General features: G+C 40.6%; 1 protein-coding gene across 4 annotated transcripts; it reads left to right on the top strand.

The window, feature by feature from the left end:
- Positions 1 to 2,710: 2,710 nt before the first annotated feature.
- LOC308291919 (myosin light polypeptide 6) lies at positions 2,711 to 17,909 on the top strand (the record flags this gene model as incomplete). Of its 4 annotated transcripts, none has more annotated exons than XM_080734069.1 (6): positions 2,711 to 2,890; positions 9,944 to 9,971; positions 12,253 to 12,396; positions 13,274 to 13,447; positions 14,713 to 14,790; positions 17,284 to 17,909. In XM_080734069.1, the coding sequence occupies 6 exons, from the start codon at positions 2,711 to 2,713 to the stop codon at positions 17,310 to 17,312; spliced, it is 633 nt and encodes a 210-aa protein (XP_080590195.1). In that variant the 3' UTR covers positions 17,313 to 17,909. The 4 variants fall into 4 exon arrangements, with proteins under 4 accessions (XP_080590195.1, XP_080590194.1, XP_080590196.1 ...); XM_080734068.1 differs by lacking the exon at positions 9,944 to 9,971 and adding an exon at positions 9,676 to 9,703; XM_080734070.1 differs by lacking the exon at positions 17,284 to 17,909 and adding an exon at positions 15,870 to 15,913.
- Positions 17,910 to 18,513: the final 604 nt, after the last annotated feature.

Here is an 18,513-nt window from a genome sequence, read left to right as displayed (position 1 = left end):
TTTTCATGCATTCTAATATGCTTGAACTGGTCCTACCTAATCGGCTGTATATAGAAGATACTGTGAAGTTGTTTACATAAAGTTAGGTGGGCAGCTACTGAGAAATGCTGTTGGTGTATTAAAGATACAATATGCTGATGTTCTATTTATTTTTTCGCTCTCTTTTGCACTCTCTCTCTTTTTGAGCGGTGGTAGACCGCTCCTATACGTGGCTGTGCGTGTGTCTGTAGCCTTTTTCCTCAGCGTTTTGCCATAGCAAAATGTGTGTACGTAGCATCATGTTTGTCTAGTGATATGTCATATGTCGTATGTCTGTAGCCTTTTTCCTCAGCGTTTTGACATAGCAAAACGTGTGTACTGTGCAGGGGCGTCACCACCATTCATTGTGAGTACGACGGAACACCCCCACTTTCATAAAAACGTGAACTCATCCCCCCCACCTTTTTTGCCGGCCGGGCTACTTTTTTTAAATTTAATTTATTTCTCCACTGCAAACTGGCTCTCTCATCAACACAAACGCAACCTCTCGTTACCGAAACTACAGCCAAGCGCTCCCAACCTCCTTGCCCATGTTGTATATTTTGAGACGAATTAGACTGAAAATGAATGACTAATCAGTAGGCTGCCTGTCAACTAATTATTAGTTGGAATACTCATGGCAAATATACCTCAAAGTCGTTCAAATTACATTCTTTAGTTACATAATCAAACATTCCTCTTATGTCAACTTTACACTAATTAGTCATCGTGATAATTTGTTTAGCTAAAAATCAACAACACATAAACTTCAACAAATATATGTTGACTTAAACAAACATTAAACTGATTCACTGAGGCACTGTTAAACAAAAGAGGTGTCGCACCCTCTCTAACAGAAGACCAATGAATATCAGCCTGGTTCCCATAGACTCACTGTCTCCATACATTCATTAGCCTACAGTGACATAAGAAATATGGAGTTAATAATATTGCCAGGCCCACTGGCCCCCACCATTGTGCTTACATTCCTTCCGGAAGCAGTCTCCCAGTTTCAATACAGAACCGCGAGGCTCCAGGCATATGTAAACAACATTGCATGCAACATTGACATCATGACAGTTCGGATAAAGGAGGGTTTTAAAAAGGTCTCTCTCTCTCCCTCCTTCCCCCTTGGAGACATATATTTCTTACAATGCTGCCGCTGTGTATGCAAAAAGCATGACTTATTTGCAAAACCGCTGTGCATTTTTTTTCTGTCAGTAATAGCCTATTGAATCTAACGTGGGAACAGAACAATCTTTATAGTGTGTGTGTATGTGTGTGTGAGACGTGCGTGCGTATGCGCTGTGCTGTGTGCTAACTATGGAGCTATTTGCTGCTCCTGGCTTGCTATACCATTGTGTGGGGATATTTCAATCATCCCCCCCACTATCTAAGACCCTGTGACGCCCCTGGTACTGTGTGTAGCATATACATCCTAGACTCAAATCCTAGTCTGAAGACGTTATGCAAGCACGACATATTGTATAGATGAGAGAGAGATGAAGCAGGGACTTTACTCTTTAAAGTGCAACCTCTAGTTGCTTATTGCTTTATTTTACTCTCTTTATACTTGTATAATGGGACATATTTTGGATCTTGAACAAGAAAACTATTCTGAATCTGAAATCACATAATGGCAATCTTTTCCTCATTTGCTCCACATAATCAAGTTATCAACGGCTAAATAATCTATTTGGCCACCATATTTCTTTTTACATGGTTATAAATATACGTATGTAGTCAGAATGTATGCATAAAGGGCAGCGTATTATACACAATGCACATAAGAGATTCGTCTACATGAGTCATGCATATGTGAACTTCAACCTCCACAGAGTGAAACATATTCTAAATGTGGACTTCTATGATTGGTTTGTTCCACTCCTACTCTACCAAAGACTGTAGCCTCATCTTCAGTTTCAGTAGCTCTACGGAAAGCCGGAACGACGACAGAGAATATCCGGGGAACAGAGCAACCATCTATTATTCCACAAGCCAAAATAGAGCAATCTATTATTAGCGGACTGAACATCAAGAAGACACACAATAGGTGTTCATAATATAACTGCTGGCATCGGAGACTGATGGCAGTCAGGCTGGTGTTTTGTGTGTCGAGATGTGTCAAATCCCTCACGCTTTCTTTTTCTGTATTGAGGTGGGTGCAAATCACTGCACGCTTCCTCACCCGCCCACTCCCTCCCACCTTTCTGACCCAAATAAAAGCATGCAGTTGAAGATAAAAAACGCTGAGCTTGATTCTCTGTATGTATGCACACCCCCTCGTTCTACATCCTCTTCAAGTCACTCACTCACACGCTCTTCCATACATCCACCTCTGCCTCGTCCACCTGTCAGTCCTCCAGACATCATCACTCTCTCTCTCTCTATCTCTCTATCTCTCTCTCTCACACACACACACACACACACACACACACACACACACACACACACACACACACACACACACACACACACACACACACACACACACACACACACACACACACATTGTACATCCCCCCCACCCTCCAGGGAATACACATCTGACATACTTTTTTCATTTTGTAGCTCGGTCGTTGCCTCCTTCTCTCCTCTCTTCTCGACCGCCACACCGCTAGCAGCTGGTGCAGGGAAAAGAAGGTGAGCAGCAGGTTCGGGCTGTTTTTAGGCTGGCTTTATGGACGTTGGAATGGCCTCTAAACGAGAGCCCTCCATTAAGAAGTCACCATCATCACCAGGGGACCAACCGAGACTCGGGCCCCCATTCCCATGCCTCCCTAAGGGCCCTGCACCTCCAAGACCACCCCCGGAGCAGAAGCCCAGGATGCTGCGACCCTCGGACTCCCCATTTGACCCCAGCACCATGGAGGTGAGTGCATGGAGCAACTACTGTAAGGTATCCAATACTGCTGTTAACAAAGATAATGTGGGGCACAAGTGACTATAAAGGCCTAGAGGTTCAAGCATGTAAATCTGTCAATAACTAAACTACATGATGAATTGTAGCATAGCCAGTACATAACAATGCATTCAGTGACCTGCACTAAAACATCAATCGATGCAACAATCTGACATCAGTTTATTGCATACAAAATTGTACTAATAAAAAGCAAATTGAATATCTCTGTGATTAATTACAAGAAGCTAGAAATCATCAAATCTTGACGTAATTAGACGAAGGTTTACACTTCTGAGTTAGAATCAGCTTAAATAGGGCATTAACAAGATCTCGGCTGCCTGTCAGTATGTGGCCTCCTTAGGGAGGAAGAGGCTGTTTGCCTCTATGCTATTACTGGAGGTTCCTTTAATTAGACGAGATTTAATTAAACCATACTCTTTCTCCCCTGCAGGCAACTTGTTATTATACTGTAAGCCGGCCAAAATAAAGACAAAAGAAATCGTTGATATTTTTCTCCCTTATTGGTAAGCTATAAAAAGATACTAGAAGAGTGGACCATGTGTCATTGATACTAACTTTCAACTCCAAATACTGTAATTACTTACTTTCAACGTATTGAATTACTGACAGGCACATTTTTAAATATATAAAGCTTCTTTTATTTCATCAACAAATGAACGCAAACAAATCAATTAGTCTGGTTAACCACTTTAAGGAAAAAGGCTGGTTGGTGAAGAACTTCACCCATTTTCAACCTATCTTCACATAATTGGTACTGGTCCTCACTAATACTTATGATAAAATGGTACAAATTGTATTTTTTATTAATGCAAGAACAATGGCTAAGATTATAGCATGTAGTAACTTTCCTGGAATAGAAAGCCTGAAGTTTCTATTACCTTGGATGAGGATCCCCCATCGATGATGTCACTGGTGGTAGGCGAGTTTCTGAAGTGTCCACAGCCCTCCTCTGAGACACAAATCCTACCATATTATAATGAGCATTAGTGACCACCCATTTTATAAAGAAATTGCAGAAACTGATTATTTTTAAATGACCGGTTAGTTCTATTAACTGTTGCAAGCATATTGTCCATATCTCCCCTGTTTCGATTCAAGACAAAGAACAGACAGGGCTGCATACACTATATATCTCCTCTGTATGACATCAATTTGGAAATGTTTTTACAAAAACATACCATGGAAAAACATGTTTTTGTTTGACTATAATAACAAGGCAGATAAGCCAATGTAGGTGTATAGGCAATCAGGTCACCTAAACATTAAAATGTATTTCCATTTAAAAGCTTATCAAAGAAAATTAAATATTATTGTGATGTTTGATTCTTCTCTCCCTCTCTATGCCGTGCCCCACATTAGGCTTGCTTGACACAATTTATCTAAAGTTGTTTCAGCTTTGCTCCCATTACCATGCATGCTTTCTTTGCTATTTCTATACATTTTCTTTTTCTATTTTTCTATTTTTCTTTTTTTTTCTTCTTTTTTTTGTCATATCCTGACCCATTCTGGCCATTCATTTATGATATTTTTGGTGGCTTTTATGCCTTTATTGATAGGTATACAGTAGGTTGAAGAGAGATGAGGGAGTGACACGCAGCAAAGGTCATCGGGATCAGAACTCGAACCGGCAACACGCTGTCAGGCCGGATTACCAGCCTGGTGTGGCTGGACCACAATACGCCAGTGGCCAGGCCACCTGACCCATTTAGTTGAGTGTTGAGTGTAAGTAGGTCATGAAAATTAACCACTTAAACCTACTTTGTTGACCGGGGTCCGGTCCCCCAGGGGTCTATCCTTGGCCTTCTTCTTTTTTCCCTCAACAAAAATTGCAGCTCTACAAACTCACAGGATTCACGTACAAACTCAAGTGCTTGTAGATCGAATATTTTTTGGGCGAATGTTCACCTATTTTCACCGAATACTCCCCTATTATGGCATTCCCAGAATAGGGATGCTAGGGTTCAAGTGGTTAACCTCTCTGACACCAAAGTCTGAACAAAGTGTTACTAGTAGAGGGGAGACATTGGCGCTTTTCCATAAGAGGACCACAAGGCCATAAAAGGAGGACAGACCTCCTGAGGTCTCCTGGCAAAGTAAGGCCCGCTCCAGGCTAGACTTGTGGCACCAGTCCATGATCTCAACCAAAAGAAACACTACGGGATTCCACTTCATGACCATTGATGAAAAGCAGTAGTGGAAAGTAGCTAAATACATTTACTCAAGTACTATATATCCCACTTCAGTGAAAAATGTAGGTACTTGAGTATTTCCATTATTTGATACTTTATATTCTCCACTACATCTCTGTCAAATATTGTACTTTTTAATACATTATTTTAAAACTTTAGTTACTTTGTATAGATTTAGACTAAACGTACATTAACCAATGAAAAAATAGACAATCTACATCTCACAAAATGGCATCGTGATGTTTTGAGCTTATAGATCTGCACATTTTGAACAATTGAAATGACAAGGTAGGGTGATATTCTTTTGTCTAAATAGCTGTGAAATATCTCTATTCTGATAGTACTCATTGCTAATAAGTGTTTGTTCAGTAACAGGAGTCAATCTCCATGTGCATCCAGCTCTTAAGTGAGCGGTATACATTTTCAGGTTGGGAGGGAGACTAATTGCGACCGAAGGTCGCATATACTCTGAAAAACCGTGTCGCTTGAGTGACCTTCCTTCCTTCCTTCCTTCCGTAACCTTCCTTCTGTAACCTTCCTTCTGTACGGGAGTGATGTCAGTGTGATGTCAGCGAGTTGTGACATCACTTCCTGTACGGGGCGGCTACACAAAATGTGGATAACACTATATATGGAGATAGTCCAGTCCATCATGTCATATGGGACTACCGTCATAGACAGTAGCCAAAAGAGAAGGATACACAAGACTAAGAAAGACAAAAAAAGGAGGAGGAGGATAAAGATACCAAAAGGAGAGAGAAGAAAGGGTGGATGAGGTACAATGTGTCTCAGAAAAGAAAATGTAACAAGGAGGTGGCAACGGGGCGGCTAGATAAAGTTATTAGGCCTGGATCCGACTTTAAGTCGACGCACAGGATTCCAGAAGTGTAGCGCTTATTCGCTCTTGTATCAAACTGGTACTCGAAACGTTCTTAGAATTTAATATATATTTTCTAAAGTAAATAAATATGGGGGCGGCTGTGAAAAAAAGAGAAGAATAAAAAAGAAAAAAAGGAGGAGGAGGATAAAGATACCAAAAGGAGAGAGAAGAAAGGGTGGATGAGGTACAATGTGCGGTATCCTCCTTGTCAAGCTCGACGTTGAGCATTTGCACCTATACATGGAGAAATGGAGCGAACCTGTTTGGCCTAAACATGGAGATGTGGTACAGAATGACTCATATATGGGCATAAAAAGTATGTCATGTGACATCACTTCCTGTACAGACAGTCAGACAGACAGCCATTGACTCCGGCCTAACAATGGCTACTGTCGATGACGGTAGTCCCATATGACATGATGGACTGGACTATCTCCATATATAGTGTTCTCCACATCTCCTAGGCCCTATCGCTCACACCCTAGGTGGGGTTGGCGATAGGGCCTTTCTGTGTGGAGTTTGCATGTTCTCCCCGTGTCTCCTAGGGTTAAAAACATGAACAAACTCCCCCCAGAATGACAACAACTAGAATCGTCAGAGAAACGCTGTGGTTGGCCAGATAGTCAAGAATAGGGCAAGGTCGCATGTCACCCTGAGGTCGCATTCCACCCTCAGGTGTCTTACTAGTTATATCCAGTCAGGAGAGAGAACTCAACTCATACAGGACACAGGATAAACAAGTGAATATGGAAGTGATCACACGACTGGAACACTGAAAATGAAGCTGCTACTTCTTCCACCACTGATGAAAATGTTTTGTTTTTGTCATCTGTTCATAAGTTAACAACATACCATTTTCATTCAATCAGGAGAAAGAACCAATTTATTAGCTTCAATTTTATAGTGTTCCAATTCCAATTTTGGAGTGGATGAAATATCCTGAGTTCCTGACTTGAGATGTATATTCTGTTTGTTAAAGATCTGGATTGAATATTACTTACACCAGCGTCACACCCTTTAAAATAAGTCCCGGATTTCAGCTTTAAATTTACATACTTCTAAAGTGGTTCTCAAAGAGGTGTCCAAGGACCTCCAGTGGTCCTTAATGGGGTCTCAGGGAGTTCCCAACTTCCCAGCAAAATGAGTTAATATAGCATAAAATCTACTTTGGCTATTAGATTTTAGGAAAATCTTAAAAAATTGGGGAAAATGTGGAATCATTTTCGAAATAAAAAACATCATAATAGACTAATAACATCTCAAATGTTCTCTTGGAGGTCCCTGGCAGAACATCTTTCCAAACGGGGGTTTGCAATAGAAGCCTATACAGTGATTTGTTCTCTTATAGTACAGTGTATAGTAAGTGAATGAGACCCAGAATTACCCTAGCTGTCAAACATTTTGCTAGGGATGTTGAATTTCAATCTTTGTTTGATATGTTACTAGACACGTTTACAAACACATTGGTGACGAAATTGTTTGGTAAGGAATTTATTCCCAGATTTGACAATTATTCTGCTAATTTTCCCTGACTACAGGGGTCCTTGGGTGGAGTTCCAAAAGTAGTTGAGTAGCATCACAATCATTTAAACTACTTTGTCCATTTATACGTTGGCTATTCAAAAATAGCAGATCTACAAGCTCACAGCGTATCACTTCGTGCAGCCCTGAGAGCTTGTAGATCTGCTGATCTTTGAACATCAAAATATCTATCAAAATGTTTGGGAGATTTTGAATAATTTAGAAATATTTTAGCACATAAATGTTCTCTTCTGGGGCCCGGATCCCACTCCCTAGCACAAAACATTTTCAGACGAGAGTGCACAGCCAAATTCATATCAATTTGGGTGTCCTACCGTCCTTGACACGACAAAGTTTGAGAACTACCAGGTAGCCTAGTTGCCTGGCTCTGGCAGTGTACAGTCAGTGTACTCAGTGGTGGAAAAAGCACTAGGCCTACATGTTTTTAAAAGTATGCTATGTAGAAATACTCTGTTACAAGTAAAAGTCTGGAATATTTGTAAGACAGTGCACAGCCACAAGCTCTAGAGTGTGGAGGGAGTTTTGCTGGAAGAACCCTATTTATACTTTATAACACCAAAGATCAGAGGAAAAGTCGCAGCAGAGAAGCAACCATGCTGGAGACTGTGGAAACATGGACGCTGACAACGAACAGAACATATATAGCCTATTTTGGAACCAAATATTGGGATGAAGTGTGGTCAGTAATAAAAGAGATATTGAAATATGAAATACCAAAGACAAGTGTGGTATTATATTTAGGAAACTTGACGCAGGAAAACACACATGGAGGTGACATGTATCTGGTCAAGGTGCTATACTGGCAGCCAGCAAAAAAGCAATAATGAGACTGTGGTATAGAAGTTAGTAGTTACTCCCCAACTTGTGAGCAGTGGCTGTGCATTGTGGAAGAAATATATGCGACAGAGAGGTTTTACACATAGACTCAGGATACAAGAGGAGCGGTTTCTTGAAAAATGGGAGAAATGGACTGATTATACGACCAGGAAGAATGACACCACAGAGAAAGGATATGGACTGTAAACTAATATGATGATGGAAATTATGTAAAATGTTGACCCTGTGAATGTATGCGCATGTGACAAAATACAAATTTAGTTGTAGGCTACTTGAGTAAAAGTACAAAAGTATTGGTGTCAAAATGTAGGCCTATAAAAGAACCAAAAGTAGAAGGTAGGCTACTCATATGTCCCTATTCCATGTATACAAATCTTTTGAAAATAGCAGATCTACAATCTTGTAGATCTGCTATTTTCAAATGGCCAGAATGTATATATGGTCTGAAGAGGGTAATAATGTTTTGTAATGATAATCAAAACCTACAAAGTAACTAAGTTTTCAAATAAAAGTAGTGACGTAAAAATAAAATATATGGATCCGAGATATGTAGTGGAGTAGAAGTAAAAGTATTGCAAATTGGAAATACTCAAGTAAAGCACAAATAACTCAAAAGTGTATTTACCGTATTTACTTTACACCACTGCTGGTGTACAGTCAGTGACACTGACTGTAGTGTGTACTTGACTGGACTTGCATTGCTCCGCCCTGCCAAGCGCACTGCGCAGTGCGCACTGAAACACTGCCATGATGACGTTGCCGCTGGTCTTTTCACTCCCTGCCCTTCCTGCTGTTCACTCACACATTCTTTAGCTCGCTGCCTCCTCGGACACACCTCGCACCTCAGCCAGCACAACAGCACAGACATGGTGGGTTACCAGCACTGTCCCCTGAGACTTGAAGCAAAAATTATTAGTTATTACCCTGTTATTATTCTGTACGTTTTCAGTACCGTAAAAGGCAGTGTTTAGCACGATAGCGTTTAACTTGAATGGAGAGAATGTTTGAGTTACTTTAGCTTGTAGTCCCTGCTAGCGGAAGTGTAACTTAGAACACTAGCCTATGTAGGAGGAACCACACTGGCTATATGTTGCCATTACTGTACTGTGTGTTGTAAAGTTATGAATGGTAACGTTAGCTAGATCTCTGCGAGATCATTGATGTTTAGACTCGGCCGTGGAACTAGACAAGGCAAAAATGTGCTCAGAATGTTTTTATACGGATGCCAACGTTAGCTTGGTAAAATAAAACGGCAATTTCATTAGCTTTAATTTCTCTTTGAACAGTCTGACTTCTCGGAAGATCAAATCATGGGTGAGTTTTTTATGTGTGTTGTAGCGTTATACTTATTTCTGCCTTTTCCCCACCTCTCTGTTTTGCGATGCATGCATTCATTTCTTATTTGTTTGTGCAGCAACTTTTCTCTTTAGCTATCTATCACCTGCTGTACGCTCGCTGTCATCCTTTAACCGTAGTCGTGGTTGGTTAAGTTTTCCTTCTTTCTTTTCCCACTGTTTCATCACTTTTCCACTTGCAACTGCTTGTTCTTTCCAGATTGAGTTTAACCTGGATCAGATACATGGTAAGTTGGCGATAAGGGACCCCCGGCCGTGCAGCGCATAACTGATGGCTATCTCTTGGGTCTGTGTTCTGCATGTTGGTTCTGGATAACCAAGTGTGTCAAATGTGTGTTCTCTGTTGGTGTGCCTGGGTGATGGTACATAATAGTCACTGACTGTATATGGGGTAGTTTACTTTATTCAAGTAAATCGATATGTATTTATGTAGGAGTCACACCAACTTTGACTCTTGTATTGCGATGCTGTTGTGAATGTGTTGTCAGTCGCATATTAACAAGGATCATATTATTTTAGCCAGTTAATACACTACGTCCATGTCAGTACTGGAATGTATGCAGATTGTGTCAGAGTTTACCACACAGTTTGTTTGTTATCTTCTTAGAGGGTCATAATCATGACTAGTGTGCCCTTTTTTGGTGCTTGGCACAGCGGGGGATGATTTTCATAGTCTGTCTGGTTTGTTTAATCATCGTTGACATAATAGGCAACAGCTAGTTCACTCTCCTCCTACTTTCCTCCTAGTTTCCTCCACTCCTCCAATACCAAATATGGTGTTGGGAAAAAGTGTGCGCAGGCCAGAAGGGAAGAGGCACATTCCTGAGAACAGGAAAAGCTCCACAACAGTGCAAACTGTTTATGGGAATGGTCCATTTCATGTTGATACAAACAAGCCTGGTCTCTGACTGTTCAACTAGCTGTTGCATAATCAACAAAATTAACACAATCGTGCTGTTTGCTTGATGTTGCAATAAGTTTGAGGCCCTTTTAAACATTGAAAATATTATTTGAGTCATCATTGATGGATTATAGTTAGTGCAGTGTTGTGCACTGAAAATGATATTCACAGTTGCTCTACCCCAACAACAATAAGTTATTAATATATTGATGGCTCAGATGACATCTTAATAACCCACACTCCAGACCTAATTTAATATTCAACAATACTATAAAATATTGATATCACTGTGGTGTCAGATGGGGCTTTCTAAATCTTTGGCACAGAGCATTTTATAAGAGCAATCTGTTGAGCTCCATCTGGTAGAGCTAATTAATGAATACACACTGTCTGTGTGTATCATCAGTCCCATTTGTCAGTTGTTTGATGATTGCTACACTTTACACACACAGGGTAATAATGAGAAGGTATATGCAATTGGAGCACAAAAAGTACCAGATCAGAAATGAATTCAAAGTCTTGGGATCACTAGAGAATAGATTATTTAGTTTGATGAATGTTTGGTATTCATATTTATTTTTATTTTTGCACGTGTTGGACCGCTGTACAGTTGTTTGAGTTACTTCATCTAATCATCTTAGTTTGAGACGTGTTGCGTAATGCGTATGAATGTTTTGATGCTTCATTTGTTATTGTAGCATGACATTAAGGTTGCAGCTTACTGTTTTAAGCATAATCTGTTTATAATTTTGTGTTGGCTGCATTTGTCATATTAAATTCCAAGGTAAAATCTCAAGGATATAGTAATGCACACCAAGTGTTGTAGACAGGTGTGTGCTGGTCAATAAAAGTAGACTTGAGAGTAAAATGAATGTGTCACAAACATTCATGTATTTGTCCCTCAGGCCTCCCTCAAGATTCTTCTTGTTTGTGTGTCCTATTATTAGTGATCCTGAAGTAGGCCTGCTGGCTGAAAAGTAATGAAATCTCATTATCGTCCTCTTCTCCCAAATCTTGCAGCACTAGGTTGAGTAGGCTGATGCGATTCTAATCGAGGCTATGTTACTTTAATGAAGAGCTTTTAAGTATAAATGGATGTGCTTGGAACGTAATTTCGATTTGTTCAGGCAGTTTATCGCATTAAAGTTTAAATCAGCTTCTGTCTTGCAGCCTAATTACTAGGTCTTTATTTCATTACGTCATCATCCTATTCAGGTATTGTCCCCCATCTACTCTCCTTTCCTCATTTAACCTAGACAATAGACCCCAATTATCCAGGACAGACTGGCCCAGGGAACCTGATAATCTTGACATCCTGCCCTGGCTCCCCAGTCCTTGTTGTTCTAAGCAGTTCAATGACAACTGACCAATAATATAGGCCAACAAATGGAGGCATCAAAATGTAATGTGTGCCAGTTGATTAACAAACTCCCCTTCCCTCATCTTGGTTTGTGTGTGTTGTTTTTTTAACTGCTTGTTATAATTTAGTTTGCCACGTTCTCATGTTGCTGCATTCACACTCCCCCATCTCATCCCTCTATTGGCATCATCTCCGCTCTCTCTCTCACATCGACTCCTAACCTACTGTGTGTCATTCTCCCCTCCAGAATTTAAGGAGGCCTTCCTACTGTTTGATAGAACAGGTGATGGAAAGATCAGCTTCAGCCAGTGTGGGGATGTCATGCGGGCCCTGGGACAGAACCCTGTCAACGCTGAGGTGCTCAAGGTTCTGGGCAACCCCAAGTCCGAGGGTAAGCCACAAAGGAAGGACATTAATGATCATAACAATAATAAGCTATTCATAATATAGCGCCTTACAAAATGTGAGACAAAGTGCAATAAATAAAGCAATGGACACGATCAGTTAATTAAAAGTTTGTATGTATAAATGACTGATTTTGTGACTTCTTCAGGCAGGATTGACTATTCAATTTTTAAATCATTTCCATGCATCATTGGCTTGTGCTTAAAGGTGCATTAAGATATATATTTGTTTGTTAAAATAAGTGTTAAATGGCTCTATATTCTGAGTAATCATTCCATTGCTATACAATGTTTGTCTATCCAGCTTTAGTAAACGGATAATGCATTTTAATGTCGGGATATCAATTTTATTTTAGTCAGGGGAGAGAACTCATACAAGTGAAATTGGAAGTGATGACACGAAGAGAGGAGCAGACAAAATTGGAACTGAAAGAATAACATTAAAGTTTATGAATGAGTACTACTGATGATTGGATGAAATTTGTAACCCACCTAAAAATGTAGAATAGAATATCACTTACAGTACCTTCTTTTTTAATTTGCTTAATTTCCTCTTGAATTTGTGACGTCTTTGGCATGTGTCTATGTTCTCTCTAACAGATTAATCACATAAACACACAAAAATGTTCTAAGTTATTTCGAAAATTGTCGATCTACAATGTCACAGCAAGATTTTCAAAAGAAAATCTTCAAAATCGTAATTTTTTTCTTGCCGATAGTGACATGCCCAAAATGTCTACGCCAGGGCAGGGGTTGAAGTGGTAAACCTCAGTGCAAGATGACCATTTGTCATTCTGAGTGGCGGGATGCTGTCAGCAGCACACTGTGACCCATTTTTAATTGATTTTGTTTTCCTATTGGCAGAGATGAACCACAAGATGATGGACTTTGAGCAGTTTCTGCCCATGCTCCAGGCCATTGCTAAAAATAAAGACCAGGGCTCCTTTGAGGATTTCGTGGAGGGACTGCGTGTCTTTGACAAGGAGGGCAACGGCACAGTAATGGGAGCAGAGCTACGTCACGTTCTCACCACACTAGGTAGGTTGCGTTCTTTTTTTCATTACTCCTACCCATTTAGACCAGGAACTCTACATTTTAACCACTTTAACCATAATTTTATGCTTTAACTATTAAAAAAATAGCAGATATACAAGCTCACAGCGTGGCACTGAGAGCTTGTAGATCTGCTATTTTGCAAGCTTGTAGATCTGCTATTTTTGAAAAATCTTTAAATGTATAATTTTTTTAAGCAAACATTTGTAATGCAAATCGTTTTTTTTTCTCTTGGTCCCTGGAACAAAATATTTTGAGTTGGAGGGGCTGCGGTAAAAAATACATATAATTCTAGATAATTTAAGCTACAGCCTAATCCTTTTGTTCACTGTAACAGTGCAACTGATGTTTTGTTGATGTATGATTTTGTTTATGTATGAATTTATTGATACTGTGATGATGATCAAATAAACTTAAACTTAATACCTAGAGGGACCTTTACATGAAAAGGTTGGGCACCATTAAAATAAAAACATACGTTTTTCTCAGGAAACCATTTTTAGGTATTTTTCAGGTCTTTAATAGGTGTTATTTCTGGCTTTTCTTTTTAGACACATTTAGATTTCATAGGCAATGCAATTTTATTTGTATAACACATTTTAACAAGGCAATTCAGTGTGCTTCACACAGAACATCAAGCAAAGGAAACGCAATTATAAAATTACATTAGGAATCATCAAACAAAGAAAAAAATATATAGATTACTGTTCAGAAGAGGGAAAAAAAGAAAAAAAAAAGGAAAATAATTCGATCAAAGGCAGCGGCAAACAGAAAGGTCTTTAGTTGTGTTTCAAAAGAAATAAGAGTAGCAGCAGACCTGCTGTTTTCTGGGAGTTTGTTTCAGATATGTGGTGCATAAAAACTAAATGCTGCTTCCCCACTAGGTTTATTTGTTGTTGTAGGCACCAGAAACAGACCTTTCCCATATGATCTGAGAGGTCTGGATGGTTCATATAGTACAAGATCGTACAAGATCAGAAATGTATTTTTCTGTGACACACAGGGAGCCAGTGTAAGGATTAAAGACCTAGAGAAATATGCTCTACTTTGGTATTAGTAAGGAGTCGAGCAGCAGCGTAGGAAGTACGGTATTTTGAATTAAAACAATTATTGTAGTTGTGGTTTATCATAGCTTAGCTCCCGAATATATCTGGAAAATGGGAAATAATCAGTTGGTATATTACGAAGAGATGGCGATATCACCCACCTGATATGAATTAACTGTGTCTCTGTGTGTGTTCTATTCCCAGGGGAGAAGATGACAGAGGAGGAAGTGGAGACGCTGTTGGCGGGACATGAAGATGCTAATGGCTGCATCAATTATGAAGGTGAGGGATAAGGAAAGAGACAGGAACTGGATGGGCTTGCGAGCTACTAATTAAGTTGATGGCGTGTAACGTTGCTGTCATCATAAACCTGCAAACCACTCAATCTGACCACTATAACCAAGCCTGACAACTGTGGTTATGCATGACACTGCATGTGCGCCATTTCAAAATACTGCCAAGACTGCAGAGAGAGGTTGCTTGAGGGCAATGAATAGCTGGCAGTATGCATTTCCTGTGAAAGAAAGAAGACATGCAAATGACAGCCACTGGAAATAAAGATATCTTCAGAAGTTATTACAACAATGAAAAAGTCTTAAACCCAGTTCAAACCAAAGATTTGAGTCGAGTCGAAGCCGTTGCTTTTCGCAATGTTGAATCTTGCAAACACTTGCTAGTTGCTACAGAATCCCCCAAACTGTGGTTTGCAACATTCTAACGTATAAGTGCACTGTCCATATCAAGGCAACAAGTGGAGATTGTTTACCATTTCCTTATCATGTCACTATTATATTGTATAATCGCATATACAAATATGAAATAGATTTACTCCCACCCTTCCTTTGTCTCATTCGCTTGATCTCTATTCTCTCACAGACAGGTGGGTGTGATATAAAATTGTAATAATCGGACGCACTCATCACTGTTTGTATATTTGCCTAGACAGATAGGAAGAGAGACATTGACTTTTGCTATTGAACATACCACACACACTGCGTGGGGGAGAGGGGGGACAACAGGTTGATCTGTAAACATTACAATGGCACATTCCTGTGAGCAACGTGTTTTTGTGATCAGAAATGCGTTGCAACTCGTTGCTTTTGGTCCGAAAGATTCCGTGTCTTGTGACTCAATCAGCCGCCATCAGTTCAGTTGACCTGCAACAGGGCTATCGAGACTGCAAATCTTTAGTATGAAGTAGGCTTTACGAAGAAGTAGACAGAAAGAGGGTGGAAATTATCAAGACATTACGGTGTCCTGTGTATGCAACATAATATGTGCACTCATGTAACACTCATGTTTAATGAATGACTTGCTGTTGAGCTGCCTGTTTATACCATGTAACTCTTCTTTCTCCACAGCCTTTGTCCGCCACATCATGTCTGGCTGAGGTGCTTGTACGGATGTTGGTATACAGTATACCTGGAGATGATTCCTCCAGGCTTTCCTACTGTTTTAGTTCCATTAAGCATTGCGCACTGTCACAACAACCCAGCTTAAAGGGCCATCCATACCGACTACCGAGAATGATAACTATATCATTTATATATTCTTTTATTTTTCTAGTCCACACCACAACTATAACGGCGGCAGTGGTGAACTTGTTGCGATCACTTTCCGGGTGATTTGTTGATCCATAGAAACACTGACAGCCAAATAAAATCTGTCCGGGTTTACAGGGCGTTGTTACAAATGTCACATTCAAATTATAAATGGGTTAAGCTACTACTGTAGCTTATCTGTATAGTTATCATTCGCTGTTTGCCTGGTCCTTAATTCAGATCGGCCTTGGTTCTGCACTGCTCTCTGTAGTGCCATAATGAATAATAACAGTAATGCTGTTGGAAGGGTACATTCTACCTGTAGCTGCTATAGTGGGAAAGCCTGGTGGTCTTTTCATCTTTTAGTGCTGAGACCTTGACCCATTTGCAGTCTCCTCCTGTTCTCTCCTTCTGTTGCCCTCCTGCAGCCCTCTATCTCGGCCTGCTGGCTGCAGCATGGCCAACTCTGCATGTGTCTGGGCATCCCCTCGGTTTGTACGGGCATATGGCAGACATGCAGGGAAGTGACTGGTTTCAGACTTCAGAGCTGGGGTGGCTGATGGCATTTAAAACTAACTTGACACGGCTAAGCGTGGCAGTTTTTCAGCTTATAGGGCAGCCGAATGGCTGCACCAAAGCAGGCTTTTAACCTCCTGGTGACTAGAATAGTAGGCAAGTACAAATAGTTTATTCATTTCCTTTTTCTTTTTTGGGGACTCAGGGTATTTTATTTTTCTGTATTTCCACCAGCTCTGGGAGAGTGGGCCAGTCACTCCTTGGAGTTAGACTAACCAGAGACATGCAGTGAATTGTTCTCTCTCTTTCTCTCTTGTTCTCCCTCCCTCCTGATGGAAGCTGATTGTAGCTGGGCCTTATCTGATTTGACTTTAGCCCCCTCCATCGTCTCCCCTTCTGTCTGCTTCTCAAGTAGAGGAAAGCCAACACCAGAGGATGGCTTCTCTAACAGACTCTTTTTGGATCCTAGCCCTGGCCAAATCCTTATGGTTTGGTGGAGTAGGAGATAGAGATGATCAACTCCCTCTCTCTTCAACCCTCTTCTTTCCTCTAATGAGTGGATAGAATGAGATCAGCTCCCAAGTACAGCATCTCCCAGCCAAAACACGCCAAAGCTGAATGAGAGTGGCTCAGCTCCAGATGCTGTAATTGGAGCAGGTCCCCACAAAGCAATAGTAGTGTATGAATCTAATGTTTCTCTCTCTCTCTCTTTTTACAGAGCTGGTCCGGATGGTCATGAACGGTTGAAGATCAAGAGCATTCCCCCCTCCTTATAATAATTTTTTACCATGTTACATATTCCCTCTTATTGCAGTTGCTGTCACTGTCCCCACCCACCACCACCCCTGTCTAGCCATGAGCCTTTCCCCCCCACGTATTATCTTCACGTCTCTTATTTTAAGAAGTGCCTTTACATTCCACTTTTAAGACCACAAAATGACCCCCAGCTACCAAGGCCCCGACCCATTGAGACAATGTGATCGACTTGCATGTAATTAGGAGCCTTCATGCTTGTATAGTCTGCAATAACATTCCGACATGCAGCACTTAGAATCACCTGTCCTTTTGATAATTTCATTTCATTTGTCAATTGCGTGTCGATGTTGGCTGGAACACATGGGTGAGGAGAGTGATGTCTGTCACCTAAAGTATTATTGGCTAAGACTTGCTTTGGCTGGGAATGTGTCCCTCCTTAACTGCTGCCAGAGCTATGCAGTAAAACAATACGTTGAAAAGCCATACAATCATGAGGTAGAAGTGAAAACATTTCCATCAGGTTCCTGGGTTTTTAATTCATCCCTCGTTTGTTGCTGCATACAAATAAACAATTTTCTGACAACCTCAGCTGCATATTGTTAGACATTTTTTATTTTGTATTCTTGGTCTGAGAGAATGAGTTGTCAAGGACCATGGAGGCACCACTGCTTGGGCCCAAAGAGGAAAGAAACCGGTGTTTCCAACTGGACACAGTTAAATAATTAGGCAAGTAAGCAACTGAGTTTTATTGTGGTGGCGTTTTAGTTTGAAGAGTGAATTTGAAGGAATAAATTTTTGAGATGGGGTTTATCTGATTAATTCATAATGTATTTTTGTACGTTTGGGTTCTGGGATGACACCAAATTTCTGATCACTGATGTAGTTCTCCTGACCAAGCCAACCTATTAACAGATGTTGAAACCTCCATTTGAATATACTGCAGCTAGATGGTTTTATGGAAATATTTGGTTTAACATGACCTGTGCCAGCAGGTCCCAAGCCATGCATGGATGAGCAGTATGGTGACGCAATTCACAGCAAATGTCCCAGGTTGGAACCCAGACCGGGGTTGCCTTCCTGTGTAGAATTGGCATGTTCTCCCTGTGTTCGCATCGGGCTTCCTCCGGGTGCTCCAGGTTCTTTCCACATCAAAAGACGCATGTTAGGTGGTTCTGCCAGTGCCAAGGTACTG

This window comes from Nannobrachium achirus (genome assembly GCF_963921795.1).
Source record: "Nannobrachium achirus genome assembly, chromosome: 9".
Lineage (NCBI taxonomy): Eukaryota > Metazoa > Chordata > Actinopteri > Myctophiformes > Myctophidae > Nannobrachium > Nannobrachium achirus.
The sequence above is the reverse complement of the archived record's forward strand: the minus strand, read 5'-3'. Positions and strand labels throughout refer to the sequence as shown.